At 37.7% G+C, this 12,908-nt stretch overlaps 1 protein-coding gene across 25 annotated transcripts in view; it reads left to right on the forward strand.

The window, feature by feature from the left end:
• Positions 1-12,908, forward strand: part of IFT80 (intraflagellar transport 80) — a 139,727-nt gene that overhangs the window by 111,581 nt on the left and 15,238 nt on the right. For all 25 annotated transcript variants that reach the window (XM_014739573.3, XM_023623212.2, XM_070243024.1 and 22 more), the window contains 6 exons: positions 4,877-4,941; positions 8,324-8,459; positions 8,878-9,025; positions 10,153-10,324; positions 11,250-11,339; positions 11,435-11,607. In XM_014739573.3, coding sequence (XP_014595059.1) covers positions 4,877-4,941; positions 8,324-8,459; positions 8,878-9,025; positions 10,153-10,324; positions 11,250-11,339; positions 11,435-11,607 — 784 coding nt within the window. The remainder of the gene's footprint in view (positions 1-4,876; positions 4,942-8,323; positions 8,460-8,877; positions 9,026-10,152; positions 10,325-11,249; positions 11,340-11,434; positions 11,608-12,908) is intronic.

Consider the following 12,908-nt stretch of genomic DNA (forward strand, 5'->3'; position numbering starts at 1 on the left):
GATGTTGGATTTCCCTCATTGCATACCCATTTATTCATTCCTTATTCTCAACTGTCATTTCTTCTTCTTTCCATTTATACAGAACCAGTGGGCTGTCTCTACTATTAAGCAATATAGCTGCATTCACTGTTAACTGCAAATTTGCCAGATGAAGTGACAGAACAACCCACCCCATCAGGCCATTATAAATTCACATATAAAGACTTAAAAGTGTAGTTAGAATTTCTTGCCTAGGAATCATCTCTGCTTCTGGCATTTGTAGTTGCAGCCTTGGTCCTGAGACCACTGTGTTGTAAGAAAAAGAAAAGGTGACATGGAAAAGAAAGAAAAAAGTATACTTGTCATACCAGCATCCTCCCTCCATGAGAAGAATTGCACAGTCACACTAGCATCCTCTCCACATCCTCTATTCCGCATTTCCACTGGAAATGCAGAGGAATCTATCCAGTGGGGACCCCCTCCATGTAGTGCTCCCTCATGTTGAGTGTGAGTACACACTTGTGAACTCGTAGACCAGTTCTTCATGCTTGTGTTCCCTCTCCCTTCCTTTTATGTGACCACTCTTTAATTGCCCATTCCAATTCTTTATCAAACTATTACTCTGAGGAAGATCTCTCTCTGCCATCGTCGGACATGATGGTCTGTAAAGCGTGTTCCTCAGCCTAAAGAGATGTGCCTCAGGGGTCCAAATGGGTATGGAATCTTCTGTTCCAGTTCTTTTATACTGCGCTGAGCGTTTGCATCTACACTGGGTAAGCAAAGCCCAGTCCAGAGTCAGCGTGTATTCCTGTGAGGACCCACCTGTAGTTCGCCCGTGACTAGCAGCGTCAGTCTGACTTGTAGCTCTGTGCAGGCGCTTCCCCCAGGGAATCTCCCCATAGCCATCTGCAGTCTCTTGCTGGCAGACACAACAGTTCTTGTTGGCATTTTGTGCCTCAGAGGACCCAAGAGGAGTATGTCTAGATTGAGCCCATCTCTGCATTACTGCAGCCCCCAACGTCCACTCATTTCATGGACCCAGGCGGCCACCTCAAATGAGCGCATTGGGGTATCTGCTCGTCAGTTCTAATCACCCTTTGGTGCTGAGAAGGGTTCTTCTGATGGGCACTGACATGGCTGTTTACTGCACCCCTCAGATTCCCATGGTGATGTCCACAGGGCCGTGTCCCACAGGGCTTTCCTTCAATGGGCCAGTCTTCCGTTGCCCTTCTGCCTGACCTTGTGAGCATGCCTTTGGCCAGCGCCTCAGAATAGGTAAAATTCCAAACACAGGGTAAACAGCATGCAACACAGCTCACCAAGCTAACTTTGTTTTACCTTTTTCGATCAGAGCGGGGCCCTTCCAACCAGAATGCTGTCTGTTCGTGTTGAAACTGCCGTCCATAAACCAAGCAGCTGTTCGGTGGTCGCTGGAGAGCTGTGGATAGGGCACCCTCCATGAGCTGATAGAATCCTGCAGCTCCTCCCACAGTTCCAAAGCCAGGCCTGGGGAGAAGCGTCCCCCTGCTCGTGAGTGCACTGTGTGACTCCATGCGTCCCCTGGCAGTGTGTTCCGGCACAAACAGTTTCCGTTTTATTACGGGGCCCTCCTGGGCACTGCCCTCCTCATTAGAGCCTTTCTGCAACATCACCCAAGGCAGAATGGGTATTTCAGGCATCCAGGTTCTTTTATGTCCTTCAGCCACAGGGGCAGTTTCAATGAATGCTGGTGACAAGCTAGTCATTGCCCTTCTGATGGAAATTCTCTTGTCCAAAGTTCCAGTAGTTGTCACTGGGAAGTGCGCAGGCTTTTGCCGTAAGCTCCAGTCCACACTCCACATAGGACTATTATACAGAGAATTCGTCCATACCAGCGCTCCAGCCTCTCTTCTATACTATGTGATATTAAAGGTCTGTGTGTGTTTGGCAATCTCATTCGTTCCTATTTTGCATGTCCAATTAACATTGTTTGAAGGGCAGATTTTTCACACTTTCTGTTTTACAATACATGATAAGAGAAACATTCCCCAGCTAGGCACAATATCCATCCTCATAATAAAATTCAGGTAAAAAAAGATACAACGACTTCACATAATTTTCATTCAGACTTTCACCTTAATCCCAATAGCTCTTGCATCTCTTTATCCTCTCAGTCTAATTGGCTGCCATTAGGACTTTGCCAACAGGTTTTAGTTTTACAATACTAGGTAGGGAGAGTGTCCCCTAGTCAGACATAATGTCCAGTCCCATAAAACATTGAGGTAGAGCACAGTGTTTTCACATAAAGCCTGTGTAAACACTCCAGTTTTCATTAACCCTTGCATGTCTGAAATTCTCTCAATTTAATTGTAGCCCCCATTAACCCTTGCATTTCTGTATTCTCTCGGTTGAATTGTAGCCCCCATTAGGGTTTCACCAATGGGTTTTGGTACCATAGTGTATGGGACTCCCATGTCACTGAGTCTTAGAAACTGCTCTTCTCCACCCCCTGACCATTTTGCCCATTCCTGTGGATAAGGCCTTTGGTCCCCAGCAGGGTGTTGAGCCGGGAATCCTGGCCTTCTTATCAATTGGTATCTTGATTAAATTGGGGAACCATCGCCCCAGGCAATTGAAGGTGAGATATCTCTTTGCTATTTTGCCTTGCAGCTTTCCAAATTCCTCCAACTAGGATGAATAAAGCAGATTTGTTTGGAGCCCTCCAGTGCTGGGGAACGAGCAGGGACTTCCATCAGTTCCCCCAACCTCTGTGTTTTACCCCATCTGTGTTTGCTTTATTCGTCGCATTTCTTAGTAACCACTTAAAGATTTCCACTCTGCTGGGATGAGTGCCTTGATGCTCCCCTCTGTCTGTTGCCATTTTCTTGGGAATTATTTTAGGCTTTTTCATGATTTGTTTCAGTGTAACTTTTTCCTTTAGAAACGACTCTGAGGATAGTGGCTGTACCTCAAGCCAACCAGAATTAGGATCTTCTCTAACACATTCCTTCAGTATGGGCTCTGAGACTAAAGGCTATAATTCAGACTGGCCAGAATCTATATTGGGCCAATCTCTTACTTTTTTTAGCTATTAGAGATGATAATAACCAAGGGATTGCGTGTTTCCTTTTCTTATTATTTTGCATTTTCTTATTATTTTGCACTTTCTTATGCATTAGTGAGTCACCTTCCCAGGAGATAGAGCTATCATCTCAGAATTCTGTAGGTAACTTTTAACTCCATCAGCTGATTATGTAATGCACAAAGAGTGGTTCTGTGCCCAATGTCCATTAAAAAAGCCAATCATTATGGCAGCCGCTTTTGAGAAGAGAAAAGGCTTCATTGCAGGGTTGACCCGCAAGGAGACAGGAGGCCAAAGCTCTCTAATCTGTCCGCCCCTCCAGGGCTTGCGGCAAAGTTTATGGGATAAAAGGGCAGGGTGGCCTGAAGTGTGGACCTAGATGACTGGCGGTGAGGGGAAGCCGGGTGACTGATGATCTCGCAAGCACAGTCAAGCTCCCTGACTCTTCACAGGACGTGTGTTCACAAAATGATGGTGTTCGTATGACCTGAGGGTGGAGTTTTCAGCTCCCTGACGTCAAAAGGGTCACTTATTCGGCCTTTGTGCAGGCCCGGTTGATGGGTTGGTGGTCTCAACATGCCTGAACTGGACAAGAGATCGACTCTCAGTTCCTGAAAAACAACTGTCAATTACTCTGTTGATAGATGGGGTCAGTTGAACTGGTGATAGAGGGCCTGTGGTTACAATTGCAACTTAGCTGCTGTCTCCTGTGGCATCTCAAGAATCAAAGGTTCCTCATCCCCTGCCGTTTGGTCCTTTCTCTTTCCAAACCATATGTTTCAGTGAGTTAAGGTTGGTCTCGTGCATCCCAAGTTTCCTGACAGTAGCTATTTCATTTTTACCCCAACCGAGTTTTCTACAATTAATTTCTAACACTAACAACCTGCAGTTAGCACAGATGCCAAAACTAAGGGCAAAGTCTTCCACAAGACTTCCCTCACTTCAGATACTGGCTGCAAGTCTCAGAGAGTCCCAAGGCCACCCACTTTTCTCATTGACTGGCTACAAATTCAGGGGTTCCTGTGGCCCCTTCAAGTTGGATAATTTGCTAGAATGACTCACAGATCTCAGGAAGGCACTATGCTTACAGTTATGGTTTTATTATAAAGAACACACATAGGGTGAGGCCTGGGAAGCACTACAGAGCTTCTGTGCCCTCTCCTCATGGAATCAGGGCACACCATCCTCCCAGCACATCACAGTGCTCACCAGTGAGGAAGTGCTGCCCAGCTTTGGGGTCCAGAGTTTTATGGGGTTTTATTACATAGGCATGATTAATTAAATCATTGGCTATGCGGTTGAACTCAATTTTCCCCCTTCTCCCATCCTCAGAGGTCAGGGAACTGGAAGTCCAAACTCTTGCATCACATGCTTTCTGGGGACCAGCCCCCATCCTGAAGCCAGCCAGGAGCCCACCAAGATTCTCCCCATTAGCATGACAAAGACACTCCTATCACTCAGGAAATTCAAGATTTGTTGAAGTTCCCTGCCAGGAACCCAGGACAAAGACCAGACAGGTTATTTGTTATACCACAATAGTATACTGACCACGGAGAACAATAACACATTGCCTGGTATTAGAGTAGAAACTCAACACATTTTTCCTTTGTGAAATATAACTGTCTGTGATGTTATATTGGTCTAAATCAGATTTATGAAAACTACAAATTACATTCAGATTTGTATTTGCCATTGTTGATCCTGTGGAGCATTGATGCCATACCATTAATAACAATTCTAATTCTATGTTTCCATTAGGATTCTGATAACTCCATTGAAATTTGCCAGTAAAAATTCTATTATAATATATTAACTAACGCTTTACTTTTTTTCAAGTAATCTTTCTCTTTGAGGCATCAACTGGAAAACCATTAGGTGATGGGAAGCTTCTTTCACATAAGGTAATGGACGTTAGGTATTTCTAATATAAATAGCCATTATTTATTTACTTTCTTTTTAAAATTAATGTTTTCATTTTAAGGAAGAAAACATAGAAATTAATTTTATATTTAAACAAGTGTGCATTCTACATAGAGTATTCTACCTAAAAATGTCATAATTGAATCCTCAGCACTAGTAAGCTCTGTAATAGGAAGCTATATTAGCAAATTAATTGAGTAAGGAATCTGACTTGTGTGTCTATCGTCCAGGCTCGTTACTGCTTTTCTATAAAATGTTCTTTCTTGGTTAAACTTTTAGCACCTATCAGTGAATAAAAATGTATTTATATTTCTAAATACGTTGCAGTTTTCCCATTGACCTTTCCTTAGCCAGCATTTTCTTAGGTTTTAAGAAAGTATACAGTGAAAAAGTCTTCCTACTAAGTCTGTTCCTCATCAATACAATTCCTTTCCACCAAATAAGTAACCACCGTTATTAATCTCTTCGTATCTTTCCAGAGATCTTTAGTGCATATACAAACAAAACCCGTATATGTTCTTTTCTCCCTCTTTTAAAAAATGTAACATACAGCTCTGTACCTTGCTTTTCTCATGCAACACTCTATTTCTGGAGACTTTTTTCCGTATCAATACATAAAGTGCTTTCCCAATCCTTTATTCCTCCCACCGTATAGTACAACGTTTTATGGGTGTACCAGAATTTATTCAGCCTGTGCCCAAGTGACAGACATTTAAGTTGTTTCCAGTCTTTTGCTATTACAGTGTTGCCAAGATGACTTACCTTGCATGTATGTCTTCTTGCACATGTGTTACTGAATCTGTGGAATAAATTTTTGAAATGTTGCCAGGTCAAAGGATATGAGCAAAAATATGCAAAATTTGTAATTTTAATAATTGTTGTTAAGTTCTGTTACAAAGAGATTGTATCAGTTTATGTTCCCACTAGTAACACGTGAGATGCCCTGTTTCTCCACAATCTCTCCATTATAATCATTTAAAGTCAAGGCTATGTAAGCATAACTTTTCCTTTTCAGTAGGATTAAGCATATGAAAAGGGAATAAATTTCTCAGCTTTTTAAGATGCAGTCATTATTTGTTAATAGGTTTGAAATGAGAGTCATTTAATAAGATTTAATAAACATTTCTTTTAATGTGATCATTCTTTTTCCAGAACTCTTTTCCTAAGTGTAAGAAATTTACCATTTCATTATTATAAGAATGGAGGGGGCTTCCTCATCTCCTACTTCACTCAGTTATACAGGACATTTTTATCTCTTTTCCTTATATATAATGAAAAGGATTTTATTTACTTTTTTGAGGAAGATTAGCCCTAAGCTAACGTCTCCTGCCAATCCTCCTCTTTTTGCTGAGGAAGACTGGCCCTGAGCTAACATCCATGCCCATCTTCCTGTACTTTATAGGTGGGCCGCCTACCACAGCATGGCTTGCCAAGCGGTGCCATGTCCGCACCCGGGATCTGAACCGGTAAACCCCGGACCACCAAAGTGGAACGTGCGCACTTAACCACTGTGCCACTGGGCCGCCCCCTGAAAAGGATTTTAAAATTTTATATTCTATAGAATAATGGAAAAAAATCACTTAATCTGTTTCACTTTATATATGAAGATACTAAAACCCAAGATCTTCCCAATGAATAACAGAGCCAAAACTAGAACTCAAGTTTGTCTTTCATTAAATAAATATTAGTGTAGGGCATGGAAGAAAGTTCAAATGAACTTGAAGCTGATTCCATGTCCTGCTGTAATGAGTGATCCAGAAGGAACAGAACAAAAGTGGACGTGGTAGAACTGGACAACAGGAAAATGGGGAATTCCTGTTCAATGAAGAGGGAATGAGAAGGAGGAAACATCTCCTTTACTATGTACATAGGTGTCATTATTATCCATCTTTGATTTCGAATTTCTTAGGAGAATTATATCTGTTTAACAGTATTTAGAAAAATATACTAGGTACTTTTGATGGTGATGATAAGCAGTTCATTAATGTAAAGATCAGTTTCTCTGAAAAGTTTCCATTTTGAAAATACCTAGAGTTATATTTCATGCATATCTTGATATAGATGGAAGAAAATTCTTTTCTTCCTTAAGACACAAACTGTGGTATTCTGTAATACCATAGAGAAGATTTTTTTTTTACATGTGTTATGAGCTGGTGTATGGCTTATCCTGATCCATTGACTTGGGTAAGGCTATAAATGTGTTTTGTTTTGTTATTTTAAAGGTGTTATGATAGAATACTTAGATATGATAACTTGGCGGTATGATCACGATTCTTGTTGAATTCACAGATCCTAGCAAGTCTTCAGACATAGTAAGCAGTAAATAAATCCTTCTTGGATTGAACTGAAATGAATCCACACTGAACCATTTCCAAGTTTTTAAGGAAATTTATTTCACTAGCTACTACAATAGTGTAATAGATTAATGCAATATTCCAGAAATACTTTGCTATTGTGGACAGAGCACCAATTTGCAGTCAGAAGTCTGGGTTGTAAATTCTAGATATGCTTGTTACCATCTTTTTCTGAGCAGAATTCCTTAATGGCTATGGATCTCAAGTGTTCTCATCTGCCAAGTAAGTATAATAATACCTACGTCACAAGATTGTTTCCTGTTTCACCTGAAATGAATGTGAAAGAATCTATAAAATTTAAGGCTCTAGGGGCTGGCCCCGTGGCCGAGTGGTTAAGTTCGCGCACTCCACTGCAGGCGGCCCAGTGTTTCGTTGGTTCGAATCCTGGGCGCAGACATGGCACTGCTCGTCAGACCACGCTGAGGCAGCGTCCCACATACCACAACTAGAAGCACCCACAACGAGAAATATACAACTATGTACTGGGGGGCTTTGGGGAGAAAAAGGAAAAAATAAAATCTTTAAAAAAAAAAAAAAAATTTTAAGGCTCTAAAAGCATAATGTATTTCCACAAATCTGTTCTTACAGATCTTTAAAATATAGGCAAACTACTTAGAGTAAATTTTGGTATGATGAACTTACTAATAAAGTAGATCTCTCGCGTGATACCCAGACTTGCCTCACCCTTTCCACCCTCTCTGCCAGAGGAAGGGCAGGAAGACAGAGAGAAGAGTTTCTCAGCTTACAGAGTTTCAAAACATACAGTATTTTATAGTGTTTTAAGGGGCATCTTTCCCTTGTAAAAAGAAAAAAAGTAACTACACTCTTGCTTTTGAATTATTAGTATATTAGCAGTTCAAAATTATTTAATAGACATTTTATCATTATAAGTAGAGGAGTGGTATTTAATTGATCTTTAACAAACAAATAGTCTTGTAATTAAATAATTAAAAATGATTTGATGTCAAGTACTAAAGCTAATCCAGTATTTTTATTTTTTTAATTTTAGAGTGAAGTTTTGGAAATTGCTCTGGATCAAAAGGGACTTACCAATGATAGAAAAATTGCTTTCATTGATAAAAATAGAGATCTCTATATCACCTCAGTGAAACGATTTGGGAAGGAAGAACAAATTATCAAACTTGGTAAAATAATTGTAATACATTTAAAATTTGGATTACTTTCAGTTTTCTTTAGGTCTGTCATATATTATACTAAATAGCTTACTTGTTTGAATGAATCTATGAATAACGGTTTGGTCTCATAATATTTCTTAACTACTTAACTCTATTTTAATAGCAAGTCTTTAGCTGCTACAGCTAAATTGGCATTAAAAGAAAGACTTGCAAATTAAAAATATAATGGTTCTGGGTATAATATTCAAATATTTCCATAAAATCTTATGTGAATTTTTGCATTTGTTTTCACCATTATATGATCAGAAAATAGACTCATACCTACCAGAAATTAGATGGGGTCTTGTATGTCAGCTGATTTTAAATACGTATTTTTAATACTTTTATAGTGGAATTAATAGTACATTAACATTCTTTTTAAAATAAGGAACAATGGTGCATACTTTGGCATGGAGTGATACTTGCAATATCCTTTGTGGACTTCAAGATACTCGCTTTACAGTGTGGTATTACCCCAATACGGTTTATGTGGACAGAGACATTTTGCCTAAAACATTATTTGAAAGGGATGCAAGGTAATATTTTACTGCTTAGAATTGTTTATTGTGGTAACTAAAACTCTAATAGAATGTCATGTTTTTGCCTCTAATTGCAATCCTGCAAGGTTATCTTTCACTTTACTCAGTCAACTAAGTAAATTGTTCAGCTAAAGGTAGCTTAATGAGATTTAAGTAATGGAATCAAGTTGAAAGCGTCGTATAATACTATTATATTTATTTGTTTGTTCCTTATATGATACAATTTTCCTTATATGAACATAGTTTTCAAGCTTAATGTTGTTTAATAGTAAGTCAGGTAGTTTTTTTCAATGTTGTTTAGTGATTTTAGTATAGGCACTCAAATTTTTTCAATGATACACAACCTTGTGACAACCTTTATTCTGTCCCAGATTATTATTGACTCTAAGACTTGCAGGAATGTATGTGTCTCTAGAATTGAATTTTTAAATTAATATTAAAGATAGAAAAAATATATATAAGATTGCTGAAAAGTTTTAAAAATTTTTTTATGTGTCAGAAAATTAAATGTATTTATATTCCTAAGTTCTCTAAGAAATAGCAAGGAGATCTTTCACCCTTGACAAAATAGGAATACAAAAGCTTCTCGAAGTCCAAACCTTAGCTTAACTTTCAAATATACTTTGAGTTCATTTTTAATATTCAAGTTCACAATCTTAGCAAAACCAAAGAAGCATCATTTAAAAAGTATTTAAATTAATGAAGAGAAGTTAGTCTCTTTACTCAAAGTTCAACTCTTTTTTGTTATGAGAAAATAATCTTGGAATCAGCTTAATTTTCAATGGTTTATACTTTTAAAAGCTGAAGCTAAGTGATTTAATCATTTGTGTGATTTGCCTGAAGACTTAGGAAAAAACGTTTGTTTCAAATGCTTTTAGGCATAGCTCTCAAATATGTAATAATTTTTGTCATGTTTAAGTTTGTACGCTTTGCTCTGAGTGCGTATAGCAGGTTAGATTCAAATGTTTACTTGAATGTATACATTCTCCCTGGAGTTAAGTTTTTTGGGAGTGCGTTTTGGAGGTTGGAGACTTCATATATATGTCAGGAGTCAACTCTTGAAATTTAATGTATACGAAAAATTTTGCTCAGAATATAAATTGCACTTTGCTTTTTTTCAACAGTGAATTTAGTAAAAATCCCCATATTGTAAGTTTTGTTGGAAATCAGGTAACTATAAGAAGAGCTGATGGCTCCCTGGTTCACATCAGCATATCACCGTATCCTGCCATTCTCCATGAGTATGTAAGCAGTTCTAAATGGGAAGATGCTGTAAGACTTTGTCGCTTTGTTAAGGTACCTTAAATTTCAGATCCATATTTGTTTATTGTTTATTAGTTTGCTCAATATCTTCGTGCAAAATGAGAAATGCTAACAGCTAAGAGCTGGAAAAATTACAAAATGGGATCACATTTTTTTTAATCAGTGAAGACATGAGTGATACAGGGGGGTAGACGTTGCTGTGTGATTTATTCTCTGAAGTAGTTTTAATTTAAGTGAGTTGTTTTCCCATACTGGCACATATAAAAATCTCCTGTGAAACTTTTTTTATAAGTCAGATTCCCAAGCTCTCCCCCTCTCCCCTCCAGACATTCTAATTTATTAGATCTGGGGTGATGCTAGGCGTATTTTTTAAGTTCCTTAGATGGTTTGTACAGCCAAGGTTAAGAACCTATACTTTAGGTCAGCATTTCCCAACTTGGTGAATCCAGTATTTTCCAAACATATTTGACCACAGAACTGTTCTATTTTACATTGGTTAACATCCCTTAGAATACACATTTGTGAAATGACTTTCAGATGCCTTTCCTTACAATGGGTTGTTGGTGGCAATTTGGTATATTAGCATTGTCTGAGAACCTCACTATTTCTCTGGTTCCCGGTAAGTTACATTCTTTCACATCTCATCAAAAAGCTGGAGAGTTTATAACTTTGAGTTACCGTAAAAGTATATCATAAATTCAAAAATAAATCTTTGGTAATTAGAAATGAAAATTTTCAAAACAATTTTATTCAAAAGCGGTTCTCTATGTGTTATTATTTTAACGAAGTGCCACAGTGAAATTTCCACATTATTAATTTATTAAATTATTAGTTTTTCCAGTGCCATGCTCAGTAATTTTTTATTTTTCATTAAAATAGAATTTTATTATATTTTAAATCACTGTTTAAGGCAGTTCAGCTATGTAGTTAAAATAGTTGTTCTTTTCTTTCACTTTAGGAACAAACCATGTGGGCTTGCCTAGCTGCTATGGCAGTTGCTAATCGAGATATGACTACTGCAGAAATAGCCTACGCAGCAATTGGTGAAGTAAATAATATTTACTTATGTGTATATGTTGTGTGTTTTTTCTTACCATAATTTATTGTATTTCTTTTACTATCCACTTCAAATTTTTTTTTTAGATTGATAAGGTTCAATACATCAATTTTATAAAAGATCTTCCATCTAAAGAATCAAAAATGGCCCACATATTAATGTTTAGTGGGAACATGCAGGAAGCTGAAATAATACTTCTTCAGGCTGGTCTTGTTTATCAAGCCATCCAGATCAATATTAATCTCTACAACTGGGAAAGGTAATAAAAATATTTTTCATCAATTCTAAAACCTGACTGATCTTAATGTATTCTTCTGTCTACCACTTAGTAAATTACATTTTCCACTGTACTTAATAGTTTTATAATATCACTGAAGAATTTATTCCCATTTGTATTTGTGAATAGTTTGCAATTAAAGGTTCATGCCTTCTTTCAACTTGTCATTGATTGGTAGTTGGAGTGTGAAGAAGAAAAGAGAGTCTAGGAAGTCTCCCAAATTTCTGATTTCACTAATTAGATCGTGGTATTAATATTAGCAGATTTGGAAGGGCATATAATGAGTCAGTTTTAGGCATGTTGGATTTGAACTATTTGTGAAGAAATATGTGATAATATGTAGTTGATTAATGGAGCTGGAGCTCATGAGGAATTTGAACGGGAGATGTAGATTAAGGAGTCGTCAGCAAATGAATAGTAGTTGAAGCCAGAAGAGTGGATGCAATTGCCTGTGGGATGTATGGCATAGAAGACATTAAAGACATTTATGGGATGGGTGAAAGAAGAAATATCCGCTGAAAGGTTGAGATAAAGCAGTCAGACAAGCAGAGAGAAGAGCCAAGAGAGATTTGTGATGCTAAGGAAGAAAGATGAAAGCATTTGTAATGAGGAGTGGTCAGTAGTAACTTTCCCCCAGCATAAGGCTTTGGGACAGATTGCTTTCTGAGACAGAGTGGCATGCTGCTCTTCTCCCTGACATATTAGGTTTCTCTACTCATTCTCTCAGGTATGTATCTCAGTGAACAAGGTTGTAGTGCTTATAGACACCTGAACTTACTATGTTATAAAATTGACATGCTTATGTTTCCACATTCAGAATGTCTTTTATCATTTTTCTCTGGACTCAAAAATGACCCATAAATCTTCCAATTATAGGCCTCTTATTTCTAGTTCCCTTAGATTAGAATTTTTATAGATATCCTATTTCTGTCTTTCCATTGAATAGAAGTAACAAAAATGACAGATGGTTAATTTTGTTATTGACATACTGTAGTCTCTTTATTTATGCACTAATGATCTAGACACTTCATACAATTCAGCCACTCTGTTTCTTTCCTTTATTTATATAAATTCATTGTCATTGTTTAGCTGTACAAAGGATCATGAAACATGTCTTTGGTTTTATAAACATGAATAAGCCATTGTCCTTGTCCTCAATTTATTCAGAATTCATAAAATTTAAAGTAACTAGTCTGGAAAGAGATAGTATGAATAATATTTTTTGAACTCTATATTAAATAACTAATAGAAAGTTGTATATACTGTTACCAAGCTATGAGTTC

The sequence above is a fragment of the Equus caballus genome, chromosome 19, assembly GCF_041296265.1.
Source record: "Equus caballus isolate H_3958 breed thoroughbred chromosome 19, TB-T2T, whole genome shotgun sequence".
Lineage (NCBI taxonomy): Eukaryota > Metazoa > Chordata > Mammalia > Perissodactyla > Equidae > Equus > Equus caballus.